At 36.6% G+C, this 19,524-nt stretch overlaps 1 protein-coding gene across 2 annotated transcripts in view; it reads left to right on the top strand.

Moving 5' to 3' along the window:
• The window catches only part of INTS6 (integrator complex subunit 6), a 41,744-nt gene extending 22,443 nt beyond the window's left edge, over window positions 1-19,301 (top strand). Inside the window, exons 5-18 of one of the 2 annotated variants that reach the window (XM_021376726.1) lie at window positions 2,617-2,800; window positions 3,761-3,886; window positions 4,450-4,604; window positions 7,329-7,481; window positions 7,617-7,749; window positions 8,245-8,339; window positions 8,745-8,855; window positions 10,472-10,687; window positions 10,796-10,922; window positions 12,153-12,295; window positions 12,689-12,923; window positions 13,686-14,057; window positions 14,512-14,605; window positions 18,723-19,301. In XM_021376726.1, coding sequence (XP_021232401.1) covers window positions 2,617-2,800; window positions 3,761-3,886; window positions 4,450-4,604; window positions 7,329-7,481; window positions 7,617-7,749; window positions 8,245-8,339; window positions 8,745-8,855; window positions 10,472-10,687; window positions 10,796-10,922; window positions 12,153-12,295; window positions 12,689-12,923; window positions 13,686-14,057; window positions 14,512-14,605; window positions 18,723-18,816 — 2,238 coding nt within the window. In that variant the 3' untranslated portion in view covers window positions 18,817-19,301. The remainder of the gene's footprint in view (window positions 1-2,616; window positions 2,801-3,760; window positions 3,887-4,449; window positions 4,605-7,328; window positions 7,482-7,616; window positions 7,750-8,244; window positions 8,340-8,744; window positions 8,856-10,471; window positions 10,688-10,795; window positions 10,923-12,152; window positions 12,296-12,688; window positions 12,924-13,685; window positions 14,058-14,511; window positions 14,606-18,722) is intronic. The other variant, XM_021376734.1, reaches the window with a different exon arrangement.

Genomic DNA, 19,524 nt, shown 5'->3' with positions numbered 1-19,524 from the left:
AGAGGAAAAGATGTGAAATGTATGGGGGAAAGAAAATGCAAGTTGCAGGTTTCTAGTCCCTTCTTATTTTCTGTTAGGTATGCAGTTGTTGTGGTGCTACAATAAATACTTGCTAGTTTTGGGGGTTTTTTGTTTGTTTTAAAGCAACAGCAACAAAGCCCACGAACAGTGCTGAGTGTGAGAAGACAAGAGTTGTTAACTTCTGTGGAGTATGAGGCCTGGTTTGAATCTGTAACTTCTCCAGTAACACGGATGTTAAATCTAACTGAAATTAGACTGTAGGGAAGAGAGTGAGGACATATGATTTAATACTGATGGCTTTGCATGTGGTCTTACATTTTAAAAACATTTCTGGTAGTAATTTGTGCATATTGCAGTGGTATGCTGCTGAGACCTGCTTTGTTTTTTGGGGTTTGCGCACTACAACCAGCTGAGCCTAATGAAGATTTTGTAGTTTGAGATGCACTGAACTCAGAATAGCATTGGGACAGGGTCAGATGGGAACCTTGTACTGTGTGCTGCCTGGAGAGGATACAGTGTTGCTATGAAGGTACATTTTGCCAAGGAAATGTTCTCTCCAGAACCAGTAAATCTTACTCATCCATTGGCTGAGATCTTTGTTGGAAAGTTTGTCAACTCCTAAATAATAGTCCCAGTAGAGGAGTGTGGTGCTTACAATTGAATCCTCTTACAGTTGGGATTGGAGGCTATTTATGAAGAGCTTGGCTATTCTTTTAGCTTTAAGTTCTTTTTGTTGACCAGGTGTTGTGTTCTGTTTGCATAAAAAGGGGAAAGGAGTGTATGAATCAGTAATAAACCGCGTACATAGCTGAGTGCCCTTTGACCAACTTCCCATAAAAACATTTGGGGAAAATACTGCTCTTCTGACATGCCGGCGGTTTGCAACTGCAAAAACAGATTCAGGAGGAATCATCAGGTACTCTGAGAAGGCAAAGTATTCTGATTCTTGCTCACACGTTAAGAGTGGCTTTGTCCCATTTCTACCTGGCTTTGAGGTTGCATAAACTAATTATTTTTCAAAGATGGAGGCACGTATTTTTCCTTATATGGGATGCTTGCAATCATGTATGCAGAAATAGCTGAAGTTTCCAGTTTGGTAATTAGGTTTAATGCTTTCAGGTTAATCTTTAAAACAACAGCAGAAAAAAGCATTTTCTAACAACTTATTGCAAACTCCTAAACCAATCACTATGAACTAAAATGTGTCTTCTGTGGACTTGGATAAAGTTTTGAATCTTGATGGTAGAACAGAGATGAGATGTAGGTTTGGAATTCTTTGAATGCTGTGTTAGAAGGAAAACATTTTATCCTAGCAGCTGTTCTTGAGTTTCTGCTTTGGGTTTAACCCTTTCATGTGGCCAGGTAGAACTGTTAGTACTGCTTGAGCCGTTGTTTTGGGGACTTTTTCCTACCATCATGGCTACAGTACTCTAATATCACAAGGGTTTTGCTTGCATTGATGGTGGTAACATCTGCCAGGGATTTATCTCGTTTTTCTGAAACCTGGAATTACTTGTTAAAGCCTAGTTTATCTGTACAAGTTTTCTAGAGTTGACTTTCTTTAAACTTTTAAAACTTTTTGCTCCGCTAATTTGTGCATAAGGTAACTGTATGCAAAAAGAGATTCGTTTTCTAAATGCCTTTTAAAGCACTGGTTTCTTTTCTTGTTTCAGTTAACTAGTTATAAATCTCCAGGAATTTGAGATGTTCTGATGGTCTTTGTGGCTGTCGCTGGTTAATAAATAATATTGGTTGTATTGTTAGTTGGGAACTTTTGAATTGGTACTATTTCTTCTGGTAACTAAAGCAAAATGAAATGCTCCCATGTATTCTGTGTCCTTGGGTGGTATCTTTAATATTAGAAACTAAAAATCATTTAGTTCTTCCCAGATAGAGGCAATAAAACGGCATGGCAGACAATCCGTCCTTGTATGGATAGCTGTAGCAGTTGTTATTATGTAAAAGAACACACTTTATGTTTCAGTATTGATTTTAACCTGTTGTTTACTTAGAGCCCAGAGAAGGCATAAGTATGATTGAGGGATATGCACAACTTATCTAAAATCTCTGCTTTCATATGCTGTAACATAACCACCACATGGATTTGCTTGATCTTGAGTTATTTGGAGCAGATGATTGTGGTAGCTGGATTGTTTTGAGCAGCTATCACAAGTTATGTTTCTTCTCTAGTAGACTTAAATTAAAAATACCTCTTCATTTGGCTGTGCCTTTTAACTTGAAGAATCCATGAGAAGACTGAGCTGCCAATAGGCCTGTTCTGCAGAAAATAATTTGGAGAACACTGCAGTAAATTAGTTGTTACTGATGAAATTCTGAAGAAAATATTCTGTTGATTCTTAAGTTTATATTCAGAAGGTGGTGGTTCCTGCTCAGTTTGTAGTTCTCAAGTTTGTGCCTCATGTTGTCCTTAAATTTGTTTGAAGTGCTGATTAAATTGCTTCACTTGTACAGTAGCTAAAGAAAATAGCTGTGGAAAGTTTATAGGTGCATTTATAAGTGGTTATAGATTTGCCATCACTATGTAACTTGATTTTTTTTTTAAGTAGCTACTCACAGATTTAAATTCCTTTTCAGCTCCACTTACCTCTCAATTCCCCTCTGCCTGGAAGTGAGTTAACTAAGGAACCCTTTCGATGGGATCAGAGGTTGTTTGCTTTAGTTCTTCGTTTGCCTGGTGTTTCATCACCAGAATCGGAGCAGATGGCAGGGGTACCAGTGGATGACTCTGCAATCACACCAATGTGTGAAGTCACGGGAGGTAGGTGTCCTGGCTTCCTTTGACAAATTTTGAAAATGAATTGAACATGGCTTTGTTAATCAGGTATGTGAGGTGGGCTAAGTATTTGCAAACTCCTACTTGCTGAAAACTCTGAACTTTATAATAATAAATCTAATGACCCTGCATTAATGCTTCAGATGTAACAGATCTTGGAAGAATGTGAATCTACTTTCTTTAGCAGTTTATTAGAATAGAAGAACTTAATTTTTTCTAATTCATCTCAGTATCACAATTAGAAATTGTAGCAGTTGAGTCTGTATGTAGTATAGATATGATAAATTTCTGTCATACGTAAAGCAAGCCAAAAGTGTGGGAAATGTTTAAGTTTTTTTTCAGAGAATGCTGAATACATTGCAGGATTTCTGCAGTGCAAAATGCAGAGTTATTTTGTAAAGTTGTTGCTTTTCTTGCCATCGTAACTCTCATCTCTTCGAAATTATATTCAAATTCAGGCATTAGCTTTATAATTGTTTTGTAAAAGGCTTTGATTATATCACATGCTAAGATGTAACGATTCTTATGCTGTGTTGCAGGAGATGTGGTAGAAAGCAAGCAAAAGGATTTTAAAAACATTCCAAAAGAATCTGATTCAACTACTTCCTGGCTAATGTAGGCTTGTGCTAACTAGTGCTTTGACTGAAATTTTTAGACAGTTGTGTTGATGTCTGTCACAAGGGGGAGCCCATTTTCCATGGATTCAACCAAGAATTTGAGTTAATGTCATTAAGGGGCTAGAACCCAAATATTTTAGATGAGATGCATGTAGCAGTGTTGCTGCTTTACTAGGCTGCCCAGGTGCTTAAAGAGTATTTGACAGATGCTTTAAATTGGTGATCCATACATATATCATTGAGTGTGGCAAAGCAACAACTTCAAACGATTTAAGTTAAAATAAGGGCAGAACACTGAGCAACTTTAACATTGGCTGTTCTGTTCTAGGTCGGTCATACTGTGTATGCTCTCCAAGAATGCTGAATCAGTGTCTTGAATCATTGGTGCAAAAAGTGCAAAGTGGAGTGGTAATAAATTTTGAAAAAGCTGGACCAGATCCCTCACCAATTGATGGTACTCGATATCTTCTGTACTTTGATATCAGATGACAATGATGATGTCAATATAGTTTAGTGCAGTTAATATAAGAATTGCCAGAACCAAAGGAAAATTCTTGCAATTTAAAATAGCAAATATGACTCTGCTGTCCTTAACTTCTCATTCTAAATGGCTTAGCCTACGTCCCTTTTAGGATGTTACTGGAAAGTTTTTGTGGGATTTTCTAATCCTCCTTTGGTGCAGTACATTAGCTCAATAGCCATAGTTGTGTTTATCAAATATTGTCTTCAAGCATGGAGGTATGAAGGTTATCTGGGAATAACCATGGGAGGAGAAAGACACTCTGATTATGAAGGGCTCCAGATAATTCTCTCAACTCTGATACTGTAAACATTCAATGCTAATTTGTTTTTTCTTCATTTCTACTTTTTTTGCACAAGAGTGTGTTGAAAATAATAGTATTAACTGAAGGAATATCTTCCTTGGGAACATAGTTCTTGAACTCTTCACAGAAGCTGCTGGATACTCTTTTTGAGTTTTAACGCTGTTTTGATTTATAAAGCGTTTTTCCTTTGTAGATGGACAGGTGGATATATCCAGGCCCTTTGGACCCCAGCCTTGGCACAGCTGTCACAAACTCATTTATGTCAGACCAAATCCTAAAACTGGGGTTCCTATAGGTCATTGGCCTGTTCCTGAATCCTTCTGGCCAGATCAGAATTCTCCAACGCTGGTAAGTACTGAAGTTAGATAAAGTGAAAGGGGGAGTATTCCTGAATTTCCTATCTAATAATTTTTAAATCTTGAGAGATGTGCTTTATTGGAGCCATTGTAGAAGCTCTATGAACTAAGGAACGTCACATGAAAATACATGTTGCTGTTATCTTAGATAATTTACTCATGAACAAATAACATGGTATTCACTTTGAAGCATGAAGAAACTGACTGTAGCAGATAAGTCAGCCTAGTCGATGCACAGTGTTTGTCTAAACTCTTAAAATACCAAGCCAGAAGTAAGATGGCACTTCGTCTGATAATGGAGTACTAAATTTTATTACCTAACAGATGGCATTAATAGAAAGAAGACTGTATGATCTTACCAGTTTTGAATCCTTGAGATGGTTCTGTTTGCACTGTAGCTGGTGAATGCAATTTCATCTACTGTTTTGTGTAACTATACTTTTAGTTTATCCCAAGTAGAAAAACTTGCCTTTTTTAAGTGTCATCTACAGAATTAGTTTTGCTTGTTCTTGTTTTCATAAATAATGTATGCCAATGCATTTTGTTTGGTATGAAAACTAATCTTTAGTATAAAGTATTTTTGTTTCTTTTTGAAAATCATTGAAGTGGCGTGCAATTGTATAATTCTTCCCTGTCTTTCATGATGATTTTTGTTGATTTTTTTGATCCAAAAGTAGTGTGACTAGCTCATTGAGCTTCTCATGAAAATTATACTCCATTTGCAAAATTTAGTCTGAAATACGGGCTGTTGCAGAGTGATGCAAGTATGAAATGTTAGTCGAGTTTGTAGACCTGGTATTGCTGAGATCTGTCATATTCTGTGAACAACAAAGCAAGCTAACATTAAAAAAAATCCTGTAGTCTTTTTAAAAGCAAAAAGCCACTGCACTGGATATTGGAAAAAAACTGCTCTGTAGGAAAGCTAAGCTGTGTCCTTCTTGTAATCACTATCAATGGTATATCTGCTTCCTTTCACTGTAAAAAAAAAAAAAAAATTACAATTTGTCTGCTACTGCAGATCTTGATAGACATTGCTAAAATAGATCTTGCCAAGTGAAGAACTGTAGTTCCATATCTACTGAAAACTTGAAGCTAAATTGCAAGAGGATGTGAAAAAATACTTCCCTCACTTGTGGCACATACAGGTCTCATAACCGCACAGAACACTGGATTACTGCACATGCAGCTAAATTCCCGTGCACATCAATTGGAACTCCCAGTTGAACCTTCCCTATGCAATGTGAGGGAGCTACATTTGCTTATAGTGTTTCAGACTTGTATTTCCTGACTTTTATGACTGTATAGTGCTAGAACTTAGCATCCTGTTTACTTAAGAGTTTGTAGTTACGTATTTCTTTTGCCCCCTGATCCGCTATGGAGTTATCTGAAATAACCCTACCTCAACAACTGTTTCATATAGTATAGATTGTACGATCGAGGCATTCTTTAAATGTATGTGAAAGTCTGCTACTAATTCTGTTGGTACATCAACATGTAAATGGCTGCTCTCACTGCTCTGAGGTTAAAAAAAAAAAAAAAAATAGTTTTGCTGTCCAGTCAAAACTTATTGGACTTCTCAAGTCTTAGCATTCAACTTCTTTTGCAGCCTTTTTATTCCTAGTATAACTGCTTCATGGCTTGGTCAGAAACTCCACCACAACTATTTATTGGAGGCATCTTCTTTCAAGAGAATTGCAGTTCCTTCAGTTGAGTGGGCCTCCTGTTTTGTGTGCACTTGGACAGTACACCTTCCTCAGAGTGGAGATACTCAAGGCAAGACCAGCTCTGTGGACAGATAACATTTGGCTGGCTCATCCTAAAAGGAAGAGACTAAAGTTTATAAACTTGTAGGAAAAATTACTTTCAAGGTGAGGTGGTAGGAAGGTCCAAGAAACCTATTTATTTCCATAGCTCATCCTACGTATTTATTAGTTGACTTCTTGTAAAGAGGCTGAATGGAAGGAGGCTTCCCAGGTGAGCTCTTCCTCAGCTTCTAGTAGCCCCGGAGGAGGGTAAGGGTAAGTATAAAAGCTTCAGTTCCTCTCCTGAAAATCCTTCAAATGAAAGCATATGGTTCCAATTTTTCGTCATGTTAAATATTTGCCGCCTCCTTGTTCAGCAAAAGAAATTTCAAATGTTATCAACTTATATCTGAAACTTGAGGTTGAAAGGCTTTTTCCCAGTAATTAATAAAAAGATTACAGTTAAATTTCCTGAACTGAAAGTTTTCACAATTCTAGTTAAAATGTGAGTTGCTGTAAACTTGTTTTCTCATATGAGCCATTGTAATTCAGTTTGAACTTTTTAAATATAAAATTTCTCCAGAAGGAGACGTGTTGTTAAACAGAGGAAGCCAGCAAATATGAAAGTACAAAGCTTGGTTCTACAGTCAAAGCGGGCATGCCCCAGAGTACCATTGAAGTCCACACAGGGATATACTTCCATTTGTAAAGTTTTCATGTATATGCAAGAAATTTTACTGTTGTAGACTGAGTAGGTAAAATGAGTAATATTTAGAAAATTAATTCCCATCACATTTCACGACAGTGCCAATGTCATAAATTATGTGCTTAGGACTTATTAATAAGTACGAATCCTGTATTCAGTAGGCTCCTTAAATCTTTGTTTTCAAAGAATCTATTATTTTAGTTGTCATAGTACAAATAAATGTTAGTCATTGTACGCGGACTCATTAACTCGTAATGCTTATGTTTAGCCACCCCGCACTTCTCATCCTGTGGTGAAATTCTCCTGCACTGACTGTGAACCGATGGTTATTGACAAACTGCCTTTTGACAAATATGAGTTAGAGCCTTCACCACTGACCCAGTTTATCCTGGAAAGAAAATCCCCTCAGACCTGCTGGCAGGCAAGTAGAATACACACCTAATTGAAGTCTCTGTAAAGCTATTTTTCATGTAATTTATTCTAGAATCAAATTAGGATGTAAAAAATTCACAAAACACGTAAAAATATGCCTAATTTGTAATGTGTTTTATTGCAGGTGTATGTGAGCAATAGTGCAAAATACAGTGAACTTGGTCATCCTTTTGGTTACTTGAAAGCTAGTACCGCCCTGAATTGTGTGAATTTGTTTGTGATGCCTTATAATTATCCGGTTCTCCTTCCACTGCTAGGTAAATACCTGCTCATAAAATCTATAAGTAGTAGGCAACTGAAAAATTGATCCAATCTAAAGAGTTTTATCCAGCTGGTGACAGTATTAGTCACACCTACAGAAAGCTAGAATGTTAGGCAATTATATCAATGACAGTGTTTGTTTCACATATAAGCAATTGTGTGATGTTCATGACTTGCACCCAAAGTGCAAGAATAATTTATATAATCATTATTCTTTCGGATATGATGTAGTCTCGCTTCTTTTATTTCAGTAGCCATTATTCTCGATCTGTCATCTCATTTATCAAATTGGAAATTTATCAGGTCTCATCTTTTGGCTGCAACTTTAATCTTCTGTGTATTAATCTTTTGTGTATATTTAGTTTAGTTGCATATGTGTAAAATAATATATTTAAGCATTAAGGAATTAGTATTTTCTTGACATTTCTCCTATTAGAAAAACATGCATAGACGTGTCTTTAATTTTGTCTCTGTTTTTTTATAACCATCAGATGACTTGTTTAAAGTACACAAGGCAAAACCAACGTTGAAATGGCTGCAGTCATTTGAAAGCTATTTGAAAACAATGCCGCCTTACTATCTTGGGGTAAGATTACTTAGTTTTCAAGTTTCTGTTTTATTAAGGAGCTATAGTTACTTTCCCAGTATGGGTGCTTTATTCCCTGTTTCAAGTAGAATGTATATTTTTTTAAGAGAATAACTGAACTTCTATGTACAGTGTTGCTCTTTTCACTCTAGTCTCGTGAGAAGGCTTGAAATTTGAATATAGCAACAAAATTCAACAATCGTAACTAATATATAAATGATTTCTGTTCATAACTGATTCAGTATGAAAGGAATGATGCTTATAAACAACAAAAAACCTGCCCTGAAAATCTGTCTTTTGTCTTTAAGTAACTGTACCCGTTTCAAATAGGACCTGAAGTCCTTAAAGTGTGTATATAACACTTGTGAAGTTGAACATGACTATGCAATATGTTCCATGTTTCAGCCTTTGAAGAAAGCTGTGAGAATGATGGGAGCACCAAACCTTATTGCTGACAATGTGGAATATGGACTTAGTTACAGTGTCATTTCATATCTCAAAAAGTTGAGTCAGCAGGTAATGTTGAAGCACAAGAGCAGTAAAAACTTGTAATATCAGGATAGTTTTAAAATACTCAAGTTCAAGGGCTTTGAAGGAAAAAGAGTAGGAAGATCAAGTTAATACCTTCCCATAAGCAATTAGTAAAGAAGTATTTTTGTTCTGTGAATTGAAAGAAAGCATATAAGCATAAACTTTAGAGTGGACTGTATAGATAGATATGGAGGTACATACAAAGATCTCGTGTATCTAAATTTTTTTTCGTATTTTTACATGTGCAGTCAGTAGCATACTTTTGTCCAAAAGAAAACATGTTATCTTACCCTAGGTCATAAAGCTGTTCTGGCATTTTTTCCAGAAAATAGGGATTTGTACTTAGATGCACCTGAATCAGAAAGTGGCTTTTGAAATGGGAAGTGTTCAGTAATATAAACTGAACTGAAAAAATTCAGAATCTCAGATAAGGGCACAGACAAAAGTTGCAAGTGACCTTTTGTAAAATTAAGTTGATGACGCTGCTCAGAATAGTGCATGTATCTTTGACCAGTCCCCTGCACCAGCTAAGGCATTTCTACCCTGCTACCTTCACTTTTTTGTTCAGCTGTGCATGTTAAGCTTTCTTGTTCAAGATAATAAAAGAATGCAGTAGGCTTGAAACTTTAATAGCAGAGCAAGTACTTCTCACTTAGCTAACAAGTTCTTATGGAACAGCTTTTCCTTTAAAAAAAAAAAAATATATATATGCATATGCCATTATTTGACAGAGGGAGCAAACTTCAAGTGTAGAGTATATCCTGGTATATCATGGTCACATTGCTTAGTTTTCTACTAAATGAACTAATCTCTCAGCCTAGCCTTTGTAGACTCCTCAGATGCAGTGACATACACTGCAAACTGTACTTAAAGCTTTTCTAACTTCTGAAAGATTCTACCAGTAGAGGCACAGTGTTCTTAAGTACAAATTCAGATTTGGAGTAGTCTATAAATTCGTATAAAACTGCAAAACAAACATTGGCAAATTGCCTTGGCAAATTACTTCTTGCTCTTTGTTCAACTGTATTCTGCCCAAAAGTTGGCATTTATGAACATGTTTAATTTTGGTACAAATCTAACTATATTGGGGATGAGGTCTGTCTAGTCAAGTAGGATTGGGTATTTTCATGTATTTCCTATTTTTATTTAATGTTATGACTATCAGTATTGAACTTTTAGAAAGCTGATACCATTGTATGACTGATCACAACTATAGTTGTGAGAGTATCAGTCACGAAAGCTAGCATTTAGCTCTTGCAGCAGAAAACAGTTTGGGTACAGCTAGACTTGCAGAGAATTGCCAGTCAAATTATGACTTCTTATGAAAATAAAAGCATTGCATGCATATTGGTGCTTAGTAACGGGCAGCAGAGGTAGAATTATGTGGAAGACCTAGGCACAAACTGTTCACTATATTTGAAATTGTAATAAAAATTAAGTGGTTATGTATTAAGCACTCCTTAAGCACTCATCCTGGTTATGGTCGTCATAGTGTATTAGCACATTGTTGAATCTTCTAGGTAGGAATTTAAAATGAATAAGTGACTAATTCTTTTAAGAGCATATTGTCAATTTTATTTATTTATTTATTTTAAATTAAGGCCAAAATAGAGTCCGATAGAGTCATTGGCTCTGTAGGCAAAAAGGTAGCGCAAGAGACTGGAATTAAGGTCAGAAGCAGATCACACAACCTGTCTATGGCACATAGGAACGATTTTCAACATCTGCTACAGGGGATTACTGGGGAAATTCCTCATAGACCTCTAGACTTCAATATGAAGGAGTATGCTGGGTTCCAAATAGCTTTGCTGAATAAGGTAAGCACCACTGTGTGTAATGTTGTTATTTTCAATATACTACCATTGAAATGCTAGATATTGTTTCATACATTGTGTTAATTGAAACTTTAATTACGGAAACCATAGGATTTGAAACCTCAAACTTTTAGAAATGCTTATGATATACCTAGAAGAAGTCTTTTGGATCAGTTAACACGAATGAGATCTAATTTACTGAAGAGTACTCGGAAGTTCCTCAAAGGACAAGATGAAGGTTAGTTAAGTTTTTTTTATTTGCCTTTACATCATATTGCTTTTATTAAATTTTGAAGACTCAACAAATATTTATTAGTTCTTAAAAGCTTAGTGGCCATCTGCTGTTAAACTTGACTTTTTTTCCTTAGCTAATTGGAACAAAGACAGCTGGGGATAGAGAGGATACAGATTCACTGCTCTGTCCTTCAGTCTGAGGAGACTTGGCCTTTTACTTGCAGATTTTTTGTTCACGTTTTTTTTTTGCTACCAACTTTCATGACGTTATCTAAGAAAACTTGAAGGGATTTCTGAACTTTAAGATCTTTTTCCATGTAAGAAGTGTTTTGTGAACAGTGGAAAGATGAGCTTGCTCACTCGGTGCTGTTGGTGTGATTCTTTCACCCTTTAGGCCAACGGTAGTTGTAATTTTTTTCTTTTTCCCTTTTGTTTGTGTCTTCTGGCACTATCTTAAGGCATCTAACAAATAGAAGGTGATGAAAAAAGTGGAGGAAATGGGAAGGGCAATGCAAGTGAAAGTGTACGTTGCATTATCACTTGGTCACAGATGTTTATCTGACTTAGTAGTGACAGAACATCATTTGAAATGCAAAGAAGCTGCTGTTTGGCGAAAGGTTAAGCCACATCAGTACTTAGGATTTTTTTCTCCTGCTGTTTTTGGTAGTCTATATTCTGCTTGATAAAAGGCTTAGCTACTTCAAATTCATAAGCTTTCAGGTCCTGTAGATTTCAAGACTTCGATGCCAGTGGCAAAAAATTACTGTTGCTTCAAGAACATGCAAGTCTCAACAATTACATTTGATGTACCCAAAATTGGATAGACGTCTATCAAAACTATATGCAACATGGCATTACTACTTTGCATTACTTAGGTTTTGTTTGTAGTAATGTTTTAGATAAAATTCATTGCAAGTCTTGTTTTTTTTCCACCCATCTACCTGTTGAAAAGCTATGGGACACTCTGGAAAACTAAAATCCATGCATGAGAGCTATTGCTTTTTCCATGTCATGATGGAGTACATGACAGATTCATTTAAGCAAGCTTTCTGCACTCAAAACATGATGTTATAAATACCAATTAGGTGAGAATAATGGTGAGTTTTGCACATCTACTCTGTTGATGCATTTGATAAAAGACTGAAAATTTGAGATGCTAAGTGGATATAGTGGATATATAAATTCCTGTAAGATGAGCAGCATCGTATGTTAATAAACCATTCTTTTACAACAGATCAAGTTCACAGTGTACCTATAGCACAAATGGGGAACTACCAGGAGTATCTAAAACAAATACCTTCTCCACTCCGAGAGCTTGATCCTGATCAACCACGAAGGCTCCATACATTTGGCAATCCATTCAAATTGGACAAAAAGGTGACTTTTCTATATAGCTTTTCAAAAAATGTGCTGTTGTCTGCTGCTGGTTATACCATTCAAAGAGCAATCTATAGGAGAAGTATTTCCAAGTATTGGGAAGGCATCACCTGCAAGAAAGTTCCTCAGATCTTTTTTCATCACTGTTATCATATGAAGGGCTGTCTTTATTAGAAACCGGTATTATGCCTTCAAAGTGTTGTGTAAATGAAATGTTTGTCACTGTAGTATAGCTAATATCTAATCATATTTCCTTTGCCAATTGAGAAGTTGGTATGTAATGCTGTGTTGTACATTATTGCCTTATAAACATCACCACATCAGAGTATTCACAATACTTTATATTATGTGTTTCTGGATTAAAGTTTTAAGCATTCTACCCATTAAATGCAGGGAATGATGATAGATGAAGCAGATGAGTTTGTATCAGGACCTCAAAATAAACATAAAAGACCTGGAGAACCAAATATGCAAGGGATTCCAAAAAGGCGTCGGTGTATGTCGCCCCTGCTCAGAGGTCGACCACAATCTCCTCCAGTTGTGAATAACCACATTGGAGGAAAAGGACCACCAACACCAATCACACAAGCACAGCTTGACCTTGTTAAACCTATTCCTATTCACAAAAGTAAGTGAATTTTTGTATGTAGAGAATTTGGTTTTTATTTATGCAGAAAGCTTGTTTATATAGAAATATCATTGGCTGATTTCCCAAAAAGGGCAATTTTTGGAAATGAAGTATTTAAGTGTGCACTGGAGACTTATCACAGAGAGTTAACACAGCCCTTCAGACAGAAGTCTCTCTCATATGAACTTTCCAGAAAAACAATGTATTTCCTGTATTAAATGAGGAGACAGTGTAAACAGAAGGGCATTCTTTTTCCTAGAAATTTACAAGCTCCAGAAGTTATCACAATGTGAGGTTATTTTGAATTTCACTGTAGTGCAGTGAATTTATTTTCCTTAGTATTGAGCTGAGTTACTGTGTAACAGTCTTGCTCTCGCTGTTCAGTGAGCAGCAGTTCCTCAATAAGGTTGTCAGTTCAATTTAATAGGGAAAGAGAAGTATGTTATAAAAGTACATTTTACAGGTTCATTCTTTGCTGTTGATAATACACGCATCAGTTTTCCTTTTCATGTGAAGAATACAGCTGTGATTTTATTAAGCCATCAATTGACAGGAAATTAACTAATGTGCTCAGCGTTGCAATCCAGAAACAGCAACCCACAAACATTTTCTTGTGCCTGGCATGTATAATAAACAAGCTGGAGCATGGTTCTAGAAGTATTGATGCTTGCTGTAGGCTCAGTGACCTCTATCAGATCATAAAGAATGCAGAACTTATAAGTGTAATCTGTTTTATTGTGGGTTTTTCTCACTTGTTTTTAGCATCAGAAGCAAATAACGAGATTGCAATGGATGATGTGGTAGAGAATCACGTTACAGACCCACTTTCATCAGATGATTTCCCAGATGCTGTGGATTCAGAGTTTTCAATGTCCTCTTCTCCGTTCAATTCATTGGATCGGTCAGCAACTCACATAGAGGGTGCAGGCCATGAGCATCTAGGGAATAACTTGAATGTTGATGGATTTTTGGAGAATCATGATGAATCGAGTAGTAAAGAACAAAATGCAGAAGATAATTTGCCAATATCTTCAACCAGCAAAGGGAAAAAAACTGTGCCCTGCAGAAGTTCCAGAGAGATTAATATAGAGCTGAGAGCACAAATTATGAAAGAGATCCGAAAACCAGGAAGGAGTAAGTATACCAAATCTCTTCATTAAATGACTGGTGTGAGAGCTAGGCAAAGAACTAATATTATTTTGCTATTTCAGAAAAATATTGAACCATGAGAGTGAAACAAAATTGAAAGCTGATAGATTTGTTTTAAAGCATCTTGTAAAAACTTGCTGGATGAATGATTAAAATATCACTGCGTCTATCAGTATTCATGGAAGTAACGGTCTTCATTATTGATATTAGAATTATGGGTATCTCAGTAATATCCTAAACTCCAATATCTTATTATGGTTTTTAATGGTAATATTGATAAAAACTGTATGCCATCATGATGAGCCTGGTTTTTAGATGATCTTCTTAAAATCTCATAAAGCTGAATTAATTCTCTTGCCTTTTGTTCACATGAAGCAAATTGTTATAACAGATATCTGCATAGACATTTCGTAACTGTTTTTGCTCCTGTTTTTTCAAGAATATGAGAGAATCTTCTTTTTACTGAAGCATGTACAAGGAAGCTTACAAACCAGACTGATATTTTTGCAAAATGTTATTAAAGAAGCTTCGAGGTAGGTCACTGAATTGTATTAATCTTATAAGACTGCACCATCTACTGCTACTCATAACAGCTTGACATCCATGCAGTTCTTTAACTTCCCACACAGTGCTTTGCAGTGTGAGTAAATAATTTCCTAGGAAAAAACACCAGGCATACATAAGCTCCCTGATGTGTCTTTTGCTTCATATTGAGTCTTAATGTTAGTAGCTGTACCTGCTAAATCATCATAAAACTAGGTGAACAGTGGTGTAGGAAGAAAAGGTAATTAGAAAATCATTTAACTTCTGGTGTTCAAATGAGAGTGTACTGGTAATTTGAAAACCTGAAGACACTGTGCTTTACTATGAATAAAGCCTTCGTAAACAGTTTAAATTCATCATTCTGCATCAACTCAACATCCTGTCCAGTTCTGAGATTCAGATGTGCTCCATGAAGATGTCTCTGCTCTTCAGATTTCCTTCAGAAATAGAGTAGTTCTATTTCCACAGCCTCAGGAGGTAATTTGTCATAAATGTAGAGTTTGGGGTTTTAAAACCCATGTTGTTAAACCAGATAGACAGTTGTCCTTAAGGCGTCCTTAGACTATACTTGCCTAGCCTACTATGTGATCATTCAGAGAAAGGAAATACATGAGATTATGATTGGAATCAAGAGTGGTGGATTTAAAAGGAATTAATGATTTCAACATTGTTTAGGCTATGTAACTTTGAGGCTTACTTGAGTGAATAGTTTTTCCTCTCATGTTTTTGTAGAAATCAGGTTTTTCTTTCCTGTGGTATTGTTGATCAAATATTGATTAAATAAAGATCAGTGATACTTGTGTAAAACCATGCTGAGAGTTCAGTGTACACTGAATACTGGACGTTCATTCAGCTCCTCTACCGTTCTACTGCCATCACAGTGGGTCATATAGATTTAGATCATGTATTTCCTTTAGCAGCAATTCTTTATCATGCTTTTGCTTGATCTCTTTCGTGTTTTATCACCTGTCAGAGTTGTTCCATAGCCTGTAGATTATACATGTTTCCTCACCGTCTCAGCACACCAATACAGTGCTGTTGCTCCTGTAGTCTTTGGCAGTCCTTAATGAGTTTAGAATATTTGTGCCTCTGAAATTTGACTCTTTGGATCTTCTGTAATGCTTGTTTCTGTTGCACAGCCCGTCTATTCCAGTGTCTCATGTTGACTTTTTCCCTACAAAACTTGGCAGCAGTTGAGTGTTGCTGTCAAATGCATCGGATCTAAATCCTGTCTCTCGCCATAGCCAACAGTTTTTTATCTACTGGTAGAAGAAGTTGGCAATTCTATTTCTCTTGACTGTTGTTAATATTATTGGTTTGTGTGTAAGAGCAGCTCAATCCTTCCCTCCTTTTTTTTCTCCTAGATTAGGTCATTATAATACAGTCATGTTATCCACCTGGATAACACTACCTACAATCTCTGTGCAGTTCTGTCTCCCTCTGCTTCTGCCCTTATACAGGCAAGCTATTACACTTAACTAAAATTCCCTGCTCCCTGCAGGAAGCAGCTCTAAGTTCTTTGTAGTTCAGACGGTCGAGTTCTGTTAATTGATAGCTGACTTCTGTGATGACAGAATGCAAATTTGGAGCGCTAGGTCTCTCTCCTGCTCCAAGGGGCTCTGTTTCTTAGCAGAGACTTAGGAAAGTTCTCGAGCAGTGCAGCAAGAAAGCATGTGTTTAGAAACAGTTCCAATTCAGTTCTGGAGCTTAAGCCAAAAGAATGTTATGAGAAGATTTCTAAAATCTAGAATTTTCTTCTTCCTTTGGAAATGGTTTTCCATGTAGCTACTCAGTGAAAGTCTTGAAGAGATTCATCTTGGAAAAGACACTGCAGAGATCTGAAACAAAAAAAGCTATCATTTTTAAAAGGCAAAAACCAAGATGAGGGACATAATGGATTTTTCTTTCCCAGTTGATTGTGAAATATTGAGGAGATGCCGCATCTCACTTTCAGATTTCAATTCTGATAATGACTTCTTTTTATGTTTGGTGGTAAACTTCTGGCTCAGCCCGGGGTGGGTGTGAGTAGTGGTTGTAAGGACTCCTTGATGAACACAAGGAATGTGAATTCTCAGTAGATGGCTTTACAGCTTTACATAGAAAAAGTTATTTAGGAAAGGAATAGGAGGAATTAGACCATGAAGGTGAGAGGTCCTCAGTATTTTCTGGAGCTGGCAGAGCAATACATTTGTGATCTCAACACTGAGTGTTCTTTACTCTCTGCTGAGTAGAACCATGGAATCATAAAATAGTCTAGGCTGAAAGTGACCTGAGAGATAATCATTTCCAACCTTTTGTGGGAAAAGGGAGCCTTGATGAGATTGTCTAGCACCCTACCCATTAGTGTAGAGCAAAAACTGACAAAACATGGATCAAAATTCTCCAAATTGACAACTTCTCAGTATTCCTTTGTTTTCCAAACCAAGAACATTAAGCTGTGAATATACACAACAAAACATAACGTGTGTACCTAAAGAAAATGCTAAACAATATCCACTTGTAATAAAAGTGCTGGAAAGAATTAATAGAACTTCAAAATAATAATGAACATTAGTGCTCAGTGGCTACAGTTACCTATGAAGTTTTTATTAGGAATACTGATTTTACTAGGAAACTCTGCTTTGTTAGCAGAGCTGGCAGATAAGTTAGTAAGAGTTGATGCTTAATAATGTTAATTACAGTATCAGTTGCTATGGTGAAATGTTTCTGTTGTCCTGAGAAAATGGCTTGCTGTAGTGTTTAGCATTTGGAAAAGAAGCTTGGGACATGTACTGTAGGGCTGGACATAGTGTACTGCACCGTTGGCACAAGGATTCACATTAATGTGGTAAGTTAGCAAAGTATTTTTCCCACCTTCCACCAGGCTTAATTTCTAGGAAATGTCTCCTGTTAGCTTGTACAGCTGCTTCAAATGGACTTGAACAGTGTTACTTCTCAGAATACTGGCACTTAACCAGGATATAACCATGTTAAGTTTTTATTAGAATATACTATATAGTAAAGCGCTTTGCTGTTAGCTTATATTATTTGGCTCTCATGTGAGCAAATGTGGAGTAGTTCTGTGTCTCCCAGGTTGATACTTTGCAACAAGTAGGAATCAGTTAGGAAAGAAGTAATGAATGGATGTGGAGCGTGGGTCTGTTTGGGGTTACTGAGAACCATGATGAGAAGGATGGGGAAGTACCCATAGCGTGGATGTTCAAGAGATAGTGATTGGGAAATGGGAGTTTTGTTCCCCCGTAGTTCTACTGGGATTGTGGGGAAGTCTGCACTTTGGGAATTAGGGCAGATGCATGTTTGTGAGACGCAGGCATGGACTGGGAGGGCTGCTTGGGAACAGATGCTTTTGCCAGGGTTTATAAGGTCATAGTACTGAACTCAGAGTACAGTTCAGAACAGTGCTGAGTTGAGAAAGCGTGTGATCTTTCCATTCTGCTTTCAGTACGTGTAAGCTGCCAAAGCATCAGTCAGAAGTCGCTTCTTGAATGCAGAAATGTCACAAGGGGTAGGGTTAGCTGGAAACAACAAGGAACAGCATGCTGCAAGACAGCGGTTTGAGCAAAAGAGACAATGTTCTAATGCTCAAATTTCTGTAGTCTGCAGGGAATAGAAGTGCAGAGGCTCCAAGTATGGTTTGCATCCATATTTTCTTCAGTTTCTCTCTGCAGCTTTTTATTTGTATTTTCTCATCATCTTGAAATCTCTACGCTGTATGATGGCTATTTTGCCATCAGATCCAAATTCTCTTAACTTCTGGGAATGTGCCATGAAGGCAAGCAAATAATGCCTAAAAGCTGCTACTGTCTCTAGGATTGTAGTTCTTTCGTATGCTTTCCTTACTTTAGAACTTCTGGAAATAAAAAACATTTTTTTTCTGGTGTTCTGAAGGCTGAGTGTTGTTTAACGACATACTGGAACAGACTGTAGTAACCCTGGTTTGTGTTCTCTCACTAAATGGAGAAGCAAGTTAGTGGCTTACCAGAACTTTAGGAAACAGCAGTATATGTAATGCCATCATGCAGTGTACCTAAAATGATAGTTCAGTAAAAGCTCTACACAAGATGCTCGATGTATTATGTCATTCATTATGCTTTGTTTTAAATACAGGTTTAAAAAACGAATGCTGATAGAACAGCTTGAGAGTTTTCTGGAAGAAATCCATCGCAGATCCAATCAGGTCAACCATATCAACAGCAGCTAAAGAACTGCACACCAGAGCCACAGCAGGGCACTGCTGTTCTTACTTGCATTCATTTTTGACATGCACTCTTATCTCAAGTTCTGTATATGAAAGAATGAGAAGCTGCTCTATAAAAAGATGAGAAAAGTATCCATCATCTTTTTTTCTTTGTTTCTGTTATTTTGTAATGTGAAAAATATCACTAAAACATTTTTATTTAACTAAACGGAGAACTCCTTGCTTGTCCATGGACTTAAGTGTCACTTTCCCTCAGGTTCTATTTTCTTATTCCGACCTTCAAAACTATCACCTCTTAAGGTTGAACTTTGCCAAAAAGTTGATTTGTAATTTTCAGAAAAAAAAAAAAGCACATACATAAAACAAGGTAATGTTTTGTATATACAGTTATTTTGGATATATTATTGTAAGTTGTATAAATGTATTTTGAAAAATATTTAAGAAAAGCACTTTTGTTATTCCATCAATAAAAGCTCTATTTTAATGTTTGTGTGGGATTGAGTTCAGTTTTTACTGGAATGGTTCATTGTGCCTTCCTTTTACAGAACTTCAGTTTTTCAGTGTTAACCTGATATTGAATGATGAGCAGGTTTGTATCACTGAATATTCTGTTCTTTATTAAAAACTACTGAAGCAAAAGCAGAGTTGTGACTACGGTAGGATGAACAGTCCAGCCATCCTGGACATACAGTATCACTTTATTGGCCCTAT

This window comes from Numida meleagris, chromosome 1 (genome assembly GCF_002078875.1).
Source record: "Numida meleagris isolate 19003 breed g44 Domestic line chromosome 1, NumMel1.0, whole genome shotgun sequence".
In the NCBI taxonomy this organism is placed as follows: domain Eukaryota; kingdom Metazoa; phylum Chordata; class Aves; order Galliformes; family Numididae; genus Numida; species Numida meleagris.
The sequence above is the reverse complement of the archived record's forward strand: the minus strand, read 5'-3'. Positions and strand labels throughout refer to the sequence as shown.